The 17,235-nt window shown below is 42.4% G+C and overlaps 1 protein-coding gene across 1 annotated transcript in view; it reads right to left on the bottom strand.

The window, feature by feature from the left end:
- Positions 1 to 16,619, bottom strand: part of LAPTM4B (lysosomal protein transmembrane 4 beta) — a 71,329-nt gene extending 54,710 nt beyond the window's left edge. The window contains exon 1 of the mRNA XM_040625794.1: positions 16,298 to 16,619. Within this exon, the coding sequence (XP_040481728.1) occupies positions 16,298 to 16,396 (99 nt within the window). The 5' untranslated portion in view covers positions 16,397 to 16,619. The remainder of the gene's footprint in view (positions 1 to 16,297) is intronic.
- Between the last annotated feature and the right edge of the window lie 616 nt (positions 16,620 to 17,235).

Genomic DNA, 17,235 nt, shown 5'->3' with positions numbered 1-17,235 from the left:
CTCTGATCCCAATGTGCTTTCATATTCAAATTAGCCCCTATCTATATAGTCCTGTTCTGATACTGAAGTAAGTTTCTGACACTATTTCAATTCCATCAATTGTGGTAAATATATTATGGGGGGGGGGAATTGGATTTTTTGTAAAATCCTATTTGCCTAAGAGATTGAATAAATCAGTTCACATCTACGTCCCCAGCGCTCTGCTTGAAACTGGGCTACACAAGGATGAATAACACATGGTCCTTGCCCCCAAAGATTAGTAGTTCAGTGGGGTAAACACATCAACAGCCAAGGAAATAAAATGCAGAATGCTATACCATTCATTAAATAATTCATCCAACTGCTCAGAAAGGATCTATGAGGCAACAAATACAGGTCAAGCACAATGCTAGCATCACATACATATTATGGCAAAGACCACAAGGTGGCTTACTGTGTGGTGGGGAAGGCAGTCAAACTGGATGTTTCATTCACAGTGAAAAGGAACTCTGCTACACTAGTGGCTCAGGGAGAAGCTGAAAGACTTCACAGGGAGATGACATTATTAACACCAGAAAGTAACAGACCTCTGGAAATCCTGAGAGACAAAAGATCACAGCACAAATAATTTAGGGTATCAGACTAAATGACTCAATTAAGTATTGAGAGACAGTCCTAGGACATAGAAACATAAAAATGAGCCACCCTTTTCGGCCCTTTGAATGGACATATAATTACAGCCAATGTGTTAAGCTGCTGAAGCTATAATAAATCAAAGCACTGTCTCCAGGTTACGCATAGCGAGGGGGAAACGGTTAAGCAGTAAAATGGAATTTGTACCTTTTATTAGAGCCACATTTCAACAGGCAAATTTTTTATTTTTATTTTTATTTTTTTTTTAAGATTTTATTTATTTGACAGAGAGAGAGACAGCCAGCAAGAGAGGGAACACAAGCAGGGGGAGTGGGAGAGGAAGAAGCAGGCTCATAGCAGAGGAGCCTGATGTGGGGCTCGATCCCAGAACGCTGGGATCACACCCTGAGCCGAAGGCAGACGCGTAACGACTGTGCCACCCAGGTGCCCCAAATAGGCAGAATTTTTAAATGTAAAAATGTTTTCCCCCAAATTCAATGAGACCCTCCTGAGTCACCTGCAGCCCACAGTGTCATCATTTTAACAGGTCTTCCTCAAGAAACCACCACCACCACACACAGCATTGACATCACTGAAGCAGTCTTGCCTCCCCTGTGAAGTGTGACCATTATTATTCTACTCTACAAATACGCACTTCAGCCTGCCTAGGAAACCCCACACAAGGTCAGAGTTCTCCACTGAGACTCGCTCACTGATCCTCTGATGACAAATGCCACGCATGCTTTCTCTACTAACCCAGTTCCCTCTCAAGAAGCCACCACACCCAGCTTACAGACTGCGGCGGCACAAGCCTGCCAACCAATCCCCTGGTGCATGCTCAGAATTCTTTCCAAGGGAGTGGTCAGATATCCACCCTCCATATGACCAGAGCAGGCAAAACGAAACCTATCTGCTCCCCAGCACAAGCACGCCCCTTTCTCCAAACGGACTCGGTTGGGTTCTGATCTTCCCTCTCAGGCTGAGGCACTATCAGATGCTCTCACATGCCCATGTGATCAATGAGAAGGCTGGACATTGGACATAAGGCAAAGGGTGGTCCCCCAGAGGAGGCCAGAGAGAGAAGTGTGGTCCAAAGAGCCTCTGGGAGACTTGGGAGTGGGGGGCTTGGATGCTGAGAACAAGCATGCTCCCTTTTACGTTCTAAAGAACATTCCGGATCTCTGAATATGAAAAGATAGGCTTCATCTGGAGCCTGTTTTAAAACAGGCTATGGAGACCTGAACTGCATGCATAAAAAAAGTATCACAGGGTTGCCTGGCTGGCTCAGTCAGTGGCCCATGTGACTCTTGATCTCAGGATTGTACTCAGGGTTGTAAGTTCAAGCCCCACTCTGGGTGTAGAGATTACTTAAAAATAAAAAAATCTTTAAAAAAAGAAAAAAAAGAAAAGAAAAGAAAAAGTATCACATACTAAAGGGTTAGAAGACTAGCATTTGGAAACGTGAGTACCGCTTTGCAGACTCGAAATTGAAGAAAGCCTTCTGCAGGTAGTACAGGTTCCCACTGGGCAGCAGGACCTTAAAAATTAGGCCACCCTGCAGGGCATGTAGACTAGCAGATGTCCCCGAATCTGCTCTCCCCTCTTTCACAGCCATAGGCTGATCCGGATACATAAAGGCCCAGCGAGAGATAACATCTCCCAGCCTCCCTTGCAGTTAGGTCAAAGGTCTTATTTTGGGCTACTGGTATGTAAGTGAAAGCAATGTAGGCAATTTCCATTTCACATCCTTAAAAAAACAAAATTGCTGGGGCGCCTGGGTAGCGCAGTCGTTAAAGCGTCTGCCTTCGGCTCAGGGCGTGATCCCGGCGTTCCGGGATCGAGCCCCACATCGGGCTCCTCCGCTGGGAGCCTGCTTCTTCCTCTCCCACTCCCCCTGCTGTGTTCCCTCTCTCGCTGGCTGTCTCTCTGTCACGTAAATAAATAAAATCTTAAAAAAAAAAAACAAAAACAAAAACAAAATTGCTTGTCCTCCCGGTGTCCTTTCTTCCTTCTACCACGTCAGCACTGCTAAGCTGTCTCCAGCCACGTGGACAAGGCTAAAGGACATTGCCACCTCAGAACCAGAGAAGGAATCCACGCCATTTGGGATGGCACAGCTGCCCCAGCAGAACAGGTCTCTGAATGACCTCACAGAACAGTCTACCAACCCTGGAATGTTACATGAGAGTGAAATAAACTTTTACTTGCATTGAGTACTGCATTTAACATCTCTGTTACAAAATTTTGGCTACACTGTAACAAATAATGAGGTTAAAATTAATGTAACATAAAGGAGAAAAGAATACATAGAAAATCCAATGATACCTTAAAAAGGAAGAAGGAAAAAAAAAAAAAGAACAACTCCTAGACCAGCAGCACTAGATCAAGACTGGGGTAATCCAAACTCAGGCCTCAACAGACAACTATCAAGAAGCAAACCCCTCTTTTTATGCGTAATTGGAAGACATACTGACCCAGACTGGAGACAATCTTTTTAGCCCTGAATGTTATCTCATCTGTGAAGTTGGACTCACCAGGTTGTCTTCATAAAAAGTTATTAACTACTCAAATCATTTAATAGTCATAATTTAGTGCCATGTAAATTTTAGCAGCTCAAGGTTAATAAAAAAAGAGCAAGCTCAACTTTATTTTTACTAATAATCTGAAATCGTATTTCTTTTAAGCATCTTTTTGTGCTCACATTTTCCCCTGAGAAGTAATTTTCTCTTGGAAGCTGCAACTGCAAACAGGCGACTCGAAACCTTTAAATAAAAGTTTGTTAACAGCAGCTGAAGAAGTGTGACCTTCACTTCATTTTTATTTTTCTTCAAATAAAATGGGCTAACCAGTTTATAGCTTTTCAAGAACTCTTCTTAAGGCTCTACGAGCTCTATTAAGAGCCAAGGGAGCTGGGAGAGAGGTAGAAAGTAGTAAATTATGCTGCTAGGGCTCACATACTATTTCTACTAGCATTCTTTTATGGACAATAATGTATCTGCCCCAAAGGAGATGGGGTTGGAAGGGAAAAATGTGACCTCTTTCTTTTTGACAAAGATTCAAAGTAAGTTAAAATAAATATATTTTATATTTAGTTAAACATAATACACAGAACAGTGCAAAGCTCATGTTAACCACTTTAATACTTGACACTTTGTTCATTAATTAGATATATTTAGAGTGGGTCCCAGAGAAGTTGATATTAATGACAGGTTTAATGGCAATCTTTATTTCATGGCCAGCCTTTCTTTAAAACGTCCTGATGAACATCTATCACAATGTGCAACAAAAGCTGAAAAACGTATTAAATATCACTGGATACAGAGAACAAACTGGTGGTTGCCATAGGGGAGGTGAGTGGGGGAATGGGTAAAGATAGATAAAGGGAATTATCTTGCTGAGTACTGAGAAATGTATAGAATTTTTTAATTATATTGTGCACCTGAAACTAATATAACACTGCATGTTAATTATATTTCAAATTTGAAAATACATACATACACACATATCACTGAAATCTTCTCCAGCCAATATTTTATAGAGCTACCCTTGATCCTTTATAATTAGGTGGTGGCAGAGGGTACCTGTGCATTTTAAAAAGAGCTCACTGGACATCTCTCAAAAATTCAGTACCCCTCACTACCCAAATCTATTCGATTCCTGAATTCAGATGGAGGAAGTCTAGATGTCAAGAGAGACTTATATCATTCACTAACTGATAAAAATTCCCACCAATATTATCCACAGCCTTAGCTATTGAGAAACTGGTACTGGAAAGAACTGGAATCTTCTGTATCTCCTATCTGGAGGACTGTAACACATCCTTTCTAGGTTTTCAACCACCTAAAACAGCCTGCTATTTTAACATTCCTTAAAAACTGAATATTAAAAGCAGCAAAAGAAAAACTTGTTTTTTTAACAAGAAAACATACTGTTTTCTCACTGGGAAAGTAAATATATAGTAACGCTAGTGGATTAATCATTTATAAAGCTGGTATGAAGGTGAAAAGACAAAGTAGGGGTGCCTGGGTGGCTCAGCCGGTTAAGCGGCTGACTCTTGGTTTTAGCTCAGGTCATGATCCCCCATCGGGCTCCACGCTCAGCAGGAAGTGGGAAGATTCTCTCCCTCTGCCCCTCCTCCCACTCACATGTGCATGCATGCACTCTCTCTCTAAAATAAATAAATAAACCTTTAAAAAATAAATAAATAAAAGACAAAAGTAGTAAAAACACCTGGGATTACAATAATCAGTTTAGGAATACATGTGTAAAATGTGACATCAAAAAAAAGCATGGCAGGGTGCCTGGGTGGCTCAGCCTGTTGGGCATCTGCCTTTGGCCCAGGTCATGATCCCAGGGTCCGGGGATCAAGTCCCACATCAGGCTCCCTGCTCAGCGTGGTGTCTGCTTCTCCCTCTGGCCCTCCCCCATCTCATGCTCTTTCTCTCTCCCTGAAATAAATAAAATCTTTTAAAAAAATAAATAAAAAATAAATAAAACATTTTAAAAAAAAAGCATGGCAAAGACAGTAAAAATGTTGAGCTTTAGAATGGTATCAAGCTTTAAGTTGTTATCAACTTAAAATAGACTCTTACATATAAAAGTTGTTATATGTAGGCTTCATGGTAACCACTAAACAAAAACCTAGTGAACACACAAAAGATAAAGGGAAAGGAATAGAAGTATACCACTAAAGAAAAAAAGAGAAACTACAAAAACAGCCAGTGATCAATTAAGAAAATGGCAATAAATACATACCTATCAATAATTATTTTAAATGCAAGTGAACTAAATTCTCCAATCAAAAGATAGAGTGGCTGAATGAATTAAAAAATGAGCCCCAGGGGCGCCTGGGTAGCGAAGTCGTTAAGCGTCTGCCTTCAGCTCAGGGCGTGATCCTGGCGTTCCGGGATCGAGCCCCACATCAGGCTCCTCGGCTGGGAGCCTGCTTCTCCCTCTCCCACTCCCCCCGCTTGTGTTCCATCTCTCGCTGGCTGTCTCTCTCTGTCACATAAATAAATAAAATCTTTAAAAAAAAAAAAAAGAGCCCCATCTATATGCTGCCTACAAGAAACTCACTTTAGGTGTAAAGACACAGACTGAAAAGTGAAAGGATGGGGGCGCCTGTGTAGCGCAGTCGTTAAAGCGTCTGCCTTCGGCTCAGGGCGTGATCCCGGCGTTCCGGGATCGAGTCCCACATCAGGCTCCTCCGATAGGAGCCTGCTTCTTCCTCTCTCACTCGCCTGCTGTGTTCCCTCTCTCGCTGGCTGTCTCTCTGTCACATAAATAAATAAAATCTTTAAAAAAAAAAAAAAAAAGAAAAGTAAAAGGATGGAAAGACACTCCATACAAATGAAAGCCAAAAGAAAGCTGAAGTAGCGACTTACATCGGATAAAATAGACTTTAAAAGAAAGCCTATAAAAGGAAACAAAGAAGGTAATTACATAATACTAAAGGGGTAAATCCAACAAGAAAATAAAACATTTGTAAATATTTATGAAACAACATAGGTAGTAAGGCAAAGATTAACAGATCTGAAGAGAAAAACAGACACCCATAGGGGTAGGGGATTTTAATATCCCACTTACATCAATGGATAGATCATCCAGATAGAAAATCAGCAGGAAACACTGGCCTTAAATAACATGTTAGACCAGATGGACTAACAGACATACACAGAACATTCCAGCCAAAAGGGACAAAATACACATTCTTCTCAAATGCACATGAAGCATTTTCCAGGATACATCATACATTTGGCTAAAGTAAATCTTAAGAAATTTAAAAGGACTGAAATCATATCAAGAATCTTTTCTGATCATAATGGTATGAAACTAGAAATTACATGAAAAAACCTGCAAAATTTATAAATATGTGGAGATTTAAAAACATGCTACTGACCGATGAGTCAGAGAAGAAATCAACAGAAAAATTTTTTAAAAATCTTGACATGAATAAAAATGGAACTATAACATACCAAAATTTGTGGGGTGCAGCAAAAGCACTTCTAAGAGGGAAGTTCACAGTGATAAACGCTTACAGCAAGAAAGAAGAAAAGTCTCAAATAAACACTCTAACTTTACACCTCAAGAAACCAGAAAAAAGGAAGCCCAAAGTTGGCAGAAGGAAAAAAAAAAATAACAAAGACTGGAACAGAAATAAATGAAGTAGAAACTAAAGAGACAATAAAGACGACTAATGAAACTAAGAGCTGGTTCTTTGGAAAGACAAACAAAATTGCCAAGACTTTAGCTAGACTCACCAGGGAAAAAAAAGACTCAAAATCAGAAATGACAAGAGGAAATGTTACAACTGATGCCACAGAAATAAAAAGATCGTAAGAAACTGCTATGAACAATTATACTCCATCAAACTGCACAACCTACAAAAAATAGATAAATTCCTGGAGGCCTACAACCTACCATGATGAATCATGATGAAATAAAATCTGAACAGGCCGACTGCTAATAAGGAGGTTGAATCCATAATCAAAAACCTCCCAACAAAGAAAACACGACCAAATGGTTTCACTGACGAATTCTACCCAACATTCAAAGAATTAATACGGATCCTTCTTAAGCTCTTCCAAAAACTAGAAGAGGCAGGAACGCCTTCGAACTCATTTTACCAGGCCAGCATTGACCTGATACCAAAACCAGACAAGGATGCTACAAGAGAAGCAAATGACAGACCACTATTCCTGATGAACATAGATGTAAAAATCCTCAAGAAAATAACAGCAAACCAAATTCAACAATATATGAAAAGAATCATATACCATAAATCATATACCATTAGGAGGGTTTTTTCCAGGGATGCAAGGGTGGTTCAACATCCGTAAATCAACGTACTATATCACATTAACAAAATGAAGGCTAAAAATCCTATGATCGTTTCAATATATGCAGAAAAAGCAATTGACAAAATTCAACATCCATTTATGATAAAAACTCTCAACAGAGTGGTTATAGAGGGAACATACCTCAACATAAAAAAGGCCACATACAACAAGCCTACAGCTAACACACTCAACAGTGAAAAGCTAAAAGCATTGCCTCTAAGATCAGGAACAAAACAAGGAACACTCTCACCACTTTTATTCAACATAGTATTGAAAGTCCTAGGCACAACAATAAGGCAAGAAAAAGAAATAAAAGGCAACCAAATTGGAAAGAAAAAAGTACAACTGTCACTATTTGCAGATGACATATTATATATAGAAAACCCTAAAGACTCCATCAAAAAACTATTAGAATAAATGAATTCATTAAAGTTGGAGGATATAAAATCAATACTCAAAACCACGTTGCATCTTTATTCACCGATAATAAACTATTGGAAACAGAAATAAAAAACAATCCCATTTACAATTGTGTCAAACAGAATAAAATACCTAGGAATAAATTCAATCAAGGCGGTAAAAGACTTGTGTATTGATAACTATTAAGACATTAATGAAAGAAATCAAAAAAGACATAAATAAATGGAAAGATATTCCATGCTCATGGACTGGAAGAATCAACATTGTTAAAAGGTCCGTACTACCCAAAGCAAGCTAGATTCAATGTAATCCCTGTCAAAGTGCCAATGGTATCTTTCAAAGAAACAAGAACAACTAATCCTGAGATTTGTATGGAATCACAAAAAACCTTGAATAATAAAAGCAAACTTAGGAAAGAAGACCAAAGCTGAAGACATCACACTCCCTGACTTCAAACTATTATAAAGCTATAGTATCAAAACAGTATGGTTTGCCATAAAAACAGACCCACAGATCATGGAACATAATAGAAACTCATATATATATATATATGGTCAATTAATTTACAACAAAGGAGCCAAAAATATACAGTAAAAAGGAGAGGTTTCTTTAATGAACGGTGTTCAGAAATGGTGTTCGATCACCATCTTATATCACACACAAAAGTAACGCAAAATGGGGGCACCTGGGTGGCTCAGTGGTTAAGCATCCAACTCTTGATTTCAGCTCAGGTCAAGATACTGATGTCAGGTTCCATGCTCAGCGGGGATTCTGTGTAGAATTCTCTCTCACCCTCCCCCTCTGCCCCTCTCTGCCCCAACCCCTTCAATTACAGGCACACGCATGTTCTCCTTCTCTTTCTCAAATAAATAAACCTTTTTTAAAAAATTAACTCAAAATGGATTAAAGACCTGAATGTAAGACCTGAAACCATAAAACTCCTAGAAGAAAATAACAGGTGGTAAACTCCTTGACATAGGTCTTAGTGATGATTTTTTAATCTGACACCAAAAGCAAAACCAACAAAAACAAAAATAAGTGGGACGACATCATACTAGGAACCTTCTGCACAGCAAAGAAAACCATCAACAAAATGAAAAGACAACTTACTGAATGGGAGAAAATATTTGTAAATCATATATCTATCTGATAAGCCACTACTTCCCAACATATATAAAGAACCCTTGTAAGTCAACAGCAAAAAACAACCTAATTTAAAAATGAGCAGAAGATGTGAACAGACATTTTTCCAAAGAAGATATCCAGATGCCCAATAGGTACATGAAAAGGTGCTCAACATCACTCATCATCAGGGAAATGCAAATCAAAACCACAATGAGGTATCATCTCACACCTGCCAGAATGGCTAGTATCAAAAAGAAAAGAATTAAGTGTGACGAGCATCTGGTGAAAAGGGAACCCTCGTGCACTGGTGGTGGGAATGTACACTGGAGCAGCCACTATGGAAAGCAGCAGGGAGTTAACTCAAAAAATTAGAAACAGAACTACCATATGACCCAGAAATTCCACTTCAGGGTATTTACCTTAAGGAAAGAGAAACACTAACTTGAAAAGATACCTGCACCCCCCTGTTCACTGCAGCATTATTTACAGTAGCCAAGATATGGAAACAACCTAAGTGTCCCCCAACAGACGAATGGATAAAGAAATTGTGACATACATACATACACATATATATATATGTGTATGTATATATATATATATATATATACACACACACACACACACACACACACACACACACGATGGAATACTCCTCAGCCATAAGAAAAGAATGAAATTTTGCCATTTGAAACAACATGGATGGACCTTAAAGACGTCATCATAAGTGAAATAAGTCAGACTGAGAAAGACAACGCCATCTGATCTCTCTTATATGTAGAATCTAAAAAAACAAAAACAAGCTCAGAGAACAAACGGTAGCTGCCAGAGGCAGGAGGTGGGAGGTCAGAGAAATGGGTAAAGGGAGTCAAAAGGTAAAAAGGGAAAATAAATAAATAAATACAGTGCATTACTGACCAACAAAAAACAAAACAGAGTCTTACACTGGGGGGAAAAAAACTGCTTTCATCTTATCACCCTTGCTCGTAATTCTTCAATGCCTCCCCACTACCTGCAGAATAAAATCCAAAGTCTATAACCTAGTATTTCAGTCTTTTACAATCTAGCACAGCAGGGAAAACACTAGGTAATAAGGATTATGTAAGTCCTGTGTAGTAGTTCATGTCTTGCCCCGGACTTAGGAGTTAAGTCATAGAATCTGAGATCTAAAAAGAAAGCCATCTTAAATGAGCATAGGACCACCTATAGCACCTGACCCCAGGGTTGCTTTAAGGTTTAAATAAGAATAAATGGGAAAGCCCACTAAAAACGATCAATCATTCTACAAATACAAGCTGTCAGTTTTACTATCCAGTATTATCACCCAGACAAAAAAAATCAGTATTTATCGCACCATAATTCTCAGGATACAAAGAGAATCCATCAGGCTTGGGTACACAAGCATACTGGGACTTTCAAAGTGAACCAGTTGGTTATTTGAAACGTCAGGTCGTAAAGCTAATGAAACTAGCTACTCTGACCTCTTTCATCCTTTATAATCTGATATATGGCCGACTACCTTATGAATAGGGTACAAATACAAAGAGGCGTTCAGTACGTATTTGCTCAATGACGAAGTGCCTAAAACACGCTTAGATGAAGATGATAAGGATGACATACACTAAGGAATACTCATCTCAGGTGTCAAGTTCAGATGCATTCAACCACCAGCACCCCCTTTTAAAACACTCTAAGAAAATCACGTGGTAAAACAATGAAAGAAATTACAAAGGAAAAACTTTTGCTTGAGTATGTCAGAAGTCAGGTCCTGGTGGTAAAACCTACTCCATAAGAAAAGGGGGCTTCAGCCTGAGGAGGAGTAAGCATTGTTACTGCCTCCTCCTCCCCAACAGCCTCGGATTCTCTGGGAAATGACTCATCCCTCTGCTCTCAAAAAACTGGTGTTTTGAGCAAAGTTAATCCCATCCCCAGCTGGCATCTCTCTGGAATCAATAGTTCAAGGTCAGGCGACTATCCCAGACCTAAATTCATCTGACCTGTTTGGTTCGGGGGTGGACAGGTAACTTAGGTTTGTCAAATCAGAATGAATCTCGGGATTTTTGCAATGAAAAAGAGGTAATCCGAAAAGGAAGGTGTGGGAGGGGGAAAGACGTGTCAGAAACCACTGAACTAGCTGTTCAAGCCAATTGAAATTGGCTTACAACATGCGGGTCATGGAATACAGAGACTTCCCTAGGACAGAGAGCCAAAGTTTTTAGGAATAGGCTAACAAGTTCATATTTGTGTCTGAGAAAAATACTTCCGGGAACTGCATCTATAACAGACTAAAAAAAAAAAAAAAAAAACAAAGTTGTTAATGGCAAAGCTAGAAAAACAGAGAGACTACTAGAATAGCCAAGTGAGTGCTAATGGGAGCCTAAATGAGGCAAATGATAGCAAGAAGAAGAAAGGGCAGAACAAGGAGGTAATCAGGAGGTAGAACGAGAATCAATAGGACATGGGACACGGAATCACGGAGGAATCACGGAAGAGATCGCGGTGGCAGGAGAAACAAGTGTGCAGCCGAGGAGTCTAGACAGATGGTGAGAGACAGACTAGAGCACGGGCGAACCTGGGGAGGAAGTTAATGGATTCGGGTTTAGAATAGGAAGTTTGGATGAAGAAAGAGTGGAAACCCCAGAAGACTACACAGCAATCACGCTGCACTTCTTTGATATCATGATCCCTCCGGAAACCAGGACAAGTCAGTCTTCACTCCCTGTGAAGATGGATAATCATCTTACTGTCTCTCCGAAAACGTTTATAGTTATTAAAGGTTATGTAATAATTCAACTTCTTTTTAGGGTAAGCGGTTAAACTGCCTTTTAAAATTAACAAATAGGGGTGCCTGGGTGGCTCAGTCCGTGGGCGTCTGCCTTCGGCTTGGGTCCTGATCCCGGGGTCCTGGGATCGACCCCAGAGTCAGGCTCCCTGCTCAGCGGAGACCTGCTTCTCCCTCCCCCCACTCCCCACTCCCCCTGCTTCTCCCTCTCCCCACTCCCCCTGCTTGTGTTCCCTCTCTCGCTGTCTCTGTCAAATAAATAAAATCTTTTAAAAATAAATAAATAAAATAAACAAATACAAACCTGTACCTCACACTGTAACACAAAATTAGAGGTGGATCACAGATGTAAATATAAAAGTCAAAGCCATAAAGCTTCAGAAGAAAATATGAGAGTATCTTCACAATCTGGGGGTAGGCAAAGGTTTCTTAGAGTACACAAAGTACTAACCAGAAAAGAAAAAACTGACACATTGAACTTTAAAATTTAGAACTTCTGTTCATCGGGGTACCTGGGTGGCTTGGTCAGTTAAGTGTCTGCCTTCGGCTCAGGTCATGATCTCGGGGTCCTGGGATCAAGCCCCAACTTGGGCTCCCTGCTTAGTGGGGAGCCTGCATCTCCCTCTCTCACTGCCCCCCCCCCTCTAGTGCAGCTCTCCCTCTGTCTCAAAACAACAACAAACTTCTTTTATCAAAATATACCATTAAGAAAATGGGTAGATAGCCACATGCTGGGAGAAAACATTCACAAAACGGATCTTTAACAGAAGACCAGAACCCAAAATATAAAAAGAGTTCTTAAAAATCACTAAGAAAAAAAAAGATAAAATCTAATTTTAAAATGGGCAATAAACAGCACTTCACAAAGGAAGCTATATGACCGGCCAATGAGCAAAGATAAACTGTTCCACATCATTAGTCATAAACGAAACGCAAACACTAAAGCTACCACGAGCTACAACTACACACCCACCAAACTGGCTGCAATTAAAATGACTGACCACACCAAATGCTGACAAGGACGTGGTACAGCGGGAACTTCGTACGTTCCTGGTTGGAGTATAAAATGGCAGAACCACTTTGGAAAACTGCTTGGCAGTTTCTTACAAAGCTAAACGTACTTCTCCCCAATAACCAGCAATTCCACTGCTAGGTTATTTACTCCAGAGAAATAAAAACACATGTCCACAAAAAGTCTTGTGCAAGAGGGGCGCCTGGTGGCTCTGTCAGTTAAGTGGCTGCCTGCGGCTCAGCTCATGATCTCTGGGTCCTGGGATGGAGCCTCGCATCCGGCTTCCTGCTCAGCAGTGAGACTGCTACTCTCTCTCTCTCTCTGCCCCTCCCCCTGCTCGCTTTTCTCTCTCTCAAATAAATAAATAAAACCTTAAAGAAAAGTCTTGTTCAAGAATGTTCAGAGCTTTACCCATAATAGCCCCAAACTGGAAATAATCCAAATGTCCATCATCTGGCAAATGGATAATAAATTGTGATTTATTCATACAATAAAATAATACTCAGCAATATAAAGCATCAAGCTATTGATATACTTCAATTAACATGAATGAATTTAAAAGATGTTAATGCTAAGTGAAAGAAGCCAGATACAAAAGAATACATACAGTATAATTCCATTTATAGGAATAGGTAAAACTCTCCTTTAGGGTGAGGTGAAGGGGTGGCAGGGATTAACTGGGAAGACACACAAGGAACTTTGTGGGGTTTTGGAAACGTTTTCTTGGTGTGCGGCACAAAGTGCATGCATTTGTCAACTCAATGAACTGTACACTTCTGTGGATTTCACTGTATGTAAATTATGCCTCATTAGAATAAAAAGAAACAAAAAATGATCTCTAATATAAATACCTATAATCAATATGCTTTATTACTGGACCAAAGGAAACCTTTGTTATTCTAAGGCAAAAACAAAACACACCCACAACTTTTAAAAGGTAAAAACAAGTGGAAACGAGGTGACTAAAACATCACACGGACCACAAACCAACCGTGGGACTGTATGCAAATCACTTAAGCTCTCTTGGCCTCTATTTGCTCATCTATAAAACAGGGTTTAGAAAATTTACCTTCACCAGGAATACGTAAAAATTAAGCGTATGCCAAGTATCTGGTATAGTACCTGGCACACAGGGCCTTAGTAAATGGTGGGGTAGGAAACAACAATTAGAAAATGCATAGAGGGGCGCCTGGGTGGCACAGCGGTTAAGCTTCTGCCTTCGGCTCAGGGCGTGATCCCGGCGTTGTGGGATCGAGCCCCACATCAGGCTCCTCCGCTATGAGCCTGCTTCTTCCTCTCCCACTCCCCCTGCTGGTGTTCCCCCTCTCGCTGGCTGTCTCTATCTCTGTTGAATAAATAAATAAAATCTTTAAAAAGAAAAAAGAAAAGAAAAGAAAATGCATAGAAAGGAGCCACTTTACCTTTCTGGTGTAATAGGCAATTATTTATTAAATTTAAAGTGTATTTGAGTATCTCCCGATAGCCCTACCCTTTTTTCAGAAAAACTCTCCCCCTGTCTGACCTGACCCTATGGCATCCAGATGCTGGTGGGGTGAGAGGCAAAGGTGCCTTACTCATCTTAAAAATGTTCATGTGAAACAAAGTTCTAGATAACCAAATTATATGTAAAGGTATGAGTGAAATTCACAAGTCTAAATTGTTTTGCAAAATGCAAGAGTTTTTATGAAGAGTATCAGTACTAAAGCCAGGCTTCCCATTTATTAGGTTTACCTAAGGTAGCATTCTTACATCTGTTCGAAAGCTAATTATCTTTCAAAAGGCCATGCTGTTTGCAAATGCTACAACACGAACAGCAATAACTACTTTCCACAAAAAGCATGTTCAAACAGTAGACAAAGCATGCAGAGTACTCTCCTTTTATCACACCAATGCTGTCTGGTTGGATTACAGCCAACAACAGGGCTCAAGCAGATTTATCTTTCCTGTAGACCGTGTAAGTACATTTGCCTAATGCAGTGCCCTAGATTTTACAAATGACATTTGCTGGTGTACTTGCAAGTCTGCAGTTTTGAACATTTTCAAGGAGGACACAAAACATTTATATACAATAGTCTGTCTTGACCATCAATAAAAGCCCTATTTTGAGGCCACCTACTCTCCTTTTGCTGTAATTTGAAATTTCGGTAAAGCATTTCTTGGCTTTTAGCAAAGTCCGTGTTGAGCCAAGATGCTGATCTTCTATCTGCAGACTGCACAGAAAGAATCCACACATACCAAAGATCCGTTTGAAAGCTTTTAAGGCCAAAAAAACGTCTATTGTGTGCCTGTGATAGGCACTGACTAAAGGAAACTTGAAACTATAAATAGCGCAGAGAACACCATACGCCTGGGGGAAAATGTTTTGCTTAAAATGGCACGACGACACAATTTGACACTATGTCCACATTATATCGAAAAAGTGAGTATGAACCAAGAAAGCTCTGATAATTAAGCAGCGTTTATTCTCACTAAAAAAGTTCAATATGCCATCTTAGTACCATTATTTCCTCAGGATGCAGTGGTATTCACTGCACAGTGGCTCGGGTCTAACTCTCCATCATGATGTCACAAAACCCGAAATGCAACGGAATCCGACTCAAGAGTTGGTGCAGTCCAGGGGTGCCAACAATCAACCTGGAGCAGGCTCAGGGCCAGAAAGACTCCATCAGGTTTCCTCACTGCCCCTGATAATCACTGCTCCCCATACAAACAAGTTCTTAAAAGCTCCAACCTAAAAACAGAAAAAAAATCAGATTCGCTGGCGGTGTCTGCTAAGAAAGGTACACGGATCACCTGTCAATGGACAGGAAAGTAAGTGGGTGTAAAATGGCTTCCCCGGGCGGACTGGAACGCAGTAAATCACAAGCAAATCCCTTCCTAGAGTAACGGCTCTGCAGGAGACGTGTGGAGGGACTCATGCACGGAGCGTGCCAAGAACCCCCCAACCGTTCCTCCTCGGGACCCGAACGCGCGCAGGAGACCACACAGCAAAGCCGAGGGCAGATGCGGGCAGGAAGCAGGGGCATGCCCGGGCTGCCAGCCCGACCGCAGGGTGCCAGAATGCGCTCTGCCACCCCAACGACCCTGTCGCGAACCGTCAAAACACAAAGCCCAACGGGTGGGGAGAAGAAAGAAAGGAATGGAAAACACGTGGTCCTCAGTTCCCCTGAGGGCTCCCGGGCCACCAGGTGCACTGTTACCGGAAGCGGCGGACTCGGCCGCGGCCGCAGCCGCAGCGCACACCGCCCCCGACTCCGGGCCCTGGCCGGACCCCCGCCACAGGTTGGCCGAGCCGGGGATCGCGGACAGGCTCACGGAGAGAATTAAGTTTCTAATAATACAACTTTAGGCGGATTAGCGCCGGCGTCGCCCAACACCGAGGCCGCACTTTGGAGGGGTAAGGGTGCAGGGCGCAGCGGGCGCGCGGACTGGGGTCCGGGGTTGGGGGGGGAGGCTCGCGGCGCTGGCGCCTCCTCCCCCGCAGGTGCGCCCCCCCATCGCCGCGCTCACCAGGTACCAGACGCCGAGCAGGATGGTGCCGGTGCGGACATGGCAGCACAGGCAGCAGCTGTTGGAGTAGAACCGCGTCCAGGGCGCGACCATCTTCATCGCTCGGGCCGCGGGCGCCGTGGCGCGAGCGCGCGCCCAAGTTTGCAGGAGCGTCGGTCGCGTCGCTCGGGGCTCCTTGCGCGGCTGCTGCCGGCTCTCCCGCCGCTCCCGATGCAGCTGCCGGCCCCGCTCGCCCGCTCACCCGCTCGCCGGTGGCCCCGGCTCCGCGCCTCAGCCGAGAGCTCCGAGCGGCTACTACGGCCGGACCCTGCGCTCCGAAGGCGGCAGGAGGAGGAGGAGGAGCGGGGCGGGCGGAGGCGGGGGCGGGCCACGTGACCCGCGCCTGGGCCAGTGATGTCACCGCGGGCTCCAGCCAGCTGCGGGCGCCGCCGGCCTGGGGTAGATAAATCAATCTTCCTGCCCCGGGGCCGGGGTCGGCCCGGAGCAGGCCCGCCGTGGAGTTCCGGGCCTCCCCCTCTTTCATGGGGTCATTTGTGTAACTGTCACGGGTTTGAGATTCTTTTGGTTGTGGTTTCTCCCCTAACACGTCTATTTTGCAGATAATCTGTAGATGCAAATGCTGTCCCTGTTATCTTGCAAACTGGAAGAGGGAAAACTGCAGGGTGTGATTCCGGTCAACAGCAGTACTTTGAACCGCTGCTGGAGCCCAGAGCAGTTTGTCTCGGCTTCCCAGCTCAATTACTGTGGTAGTAACCTTTTTCCCAGAAAATAGGATGTGTGTCAAGGACATCCTCCCTGTGCTTCGGGTAGCATTTTTAATCACGACTGCAGCTCTAAAGAAACAATCGTCAAGCCAATTACTGCCACAAGGTCTCTGAAGGACACAACACAGAGCGTAAGGGGTACTGAAAGACAGGACTCCAGTTGGGGGTTATTTC

The sequence above is a fragment of the Ursus maritimus genome, unplaced genomic scaffold (assembly GCF_017311325.1).
Source record: "Ursus maritimus isolate PB19 unplaced genomic scaffold, ASM1731132v1 scaffold_9, whole genome shotgun sequence".
Lineage (NCBI taxonomy): Eukaryota > Metazoa > Chordata > Mammalia > Carnivora > Ursidae > Ursus > Ursus maritimus.
Note: the sequence above shows the minus strand (reverse complement) of the source record. Positions and strands in the feature narration are given on the sequence as shown.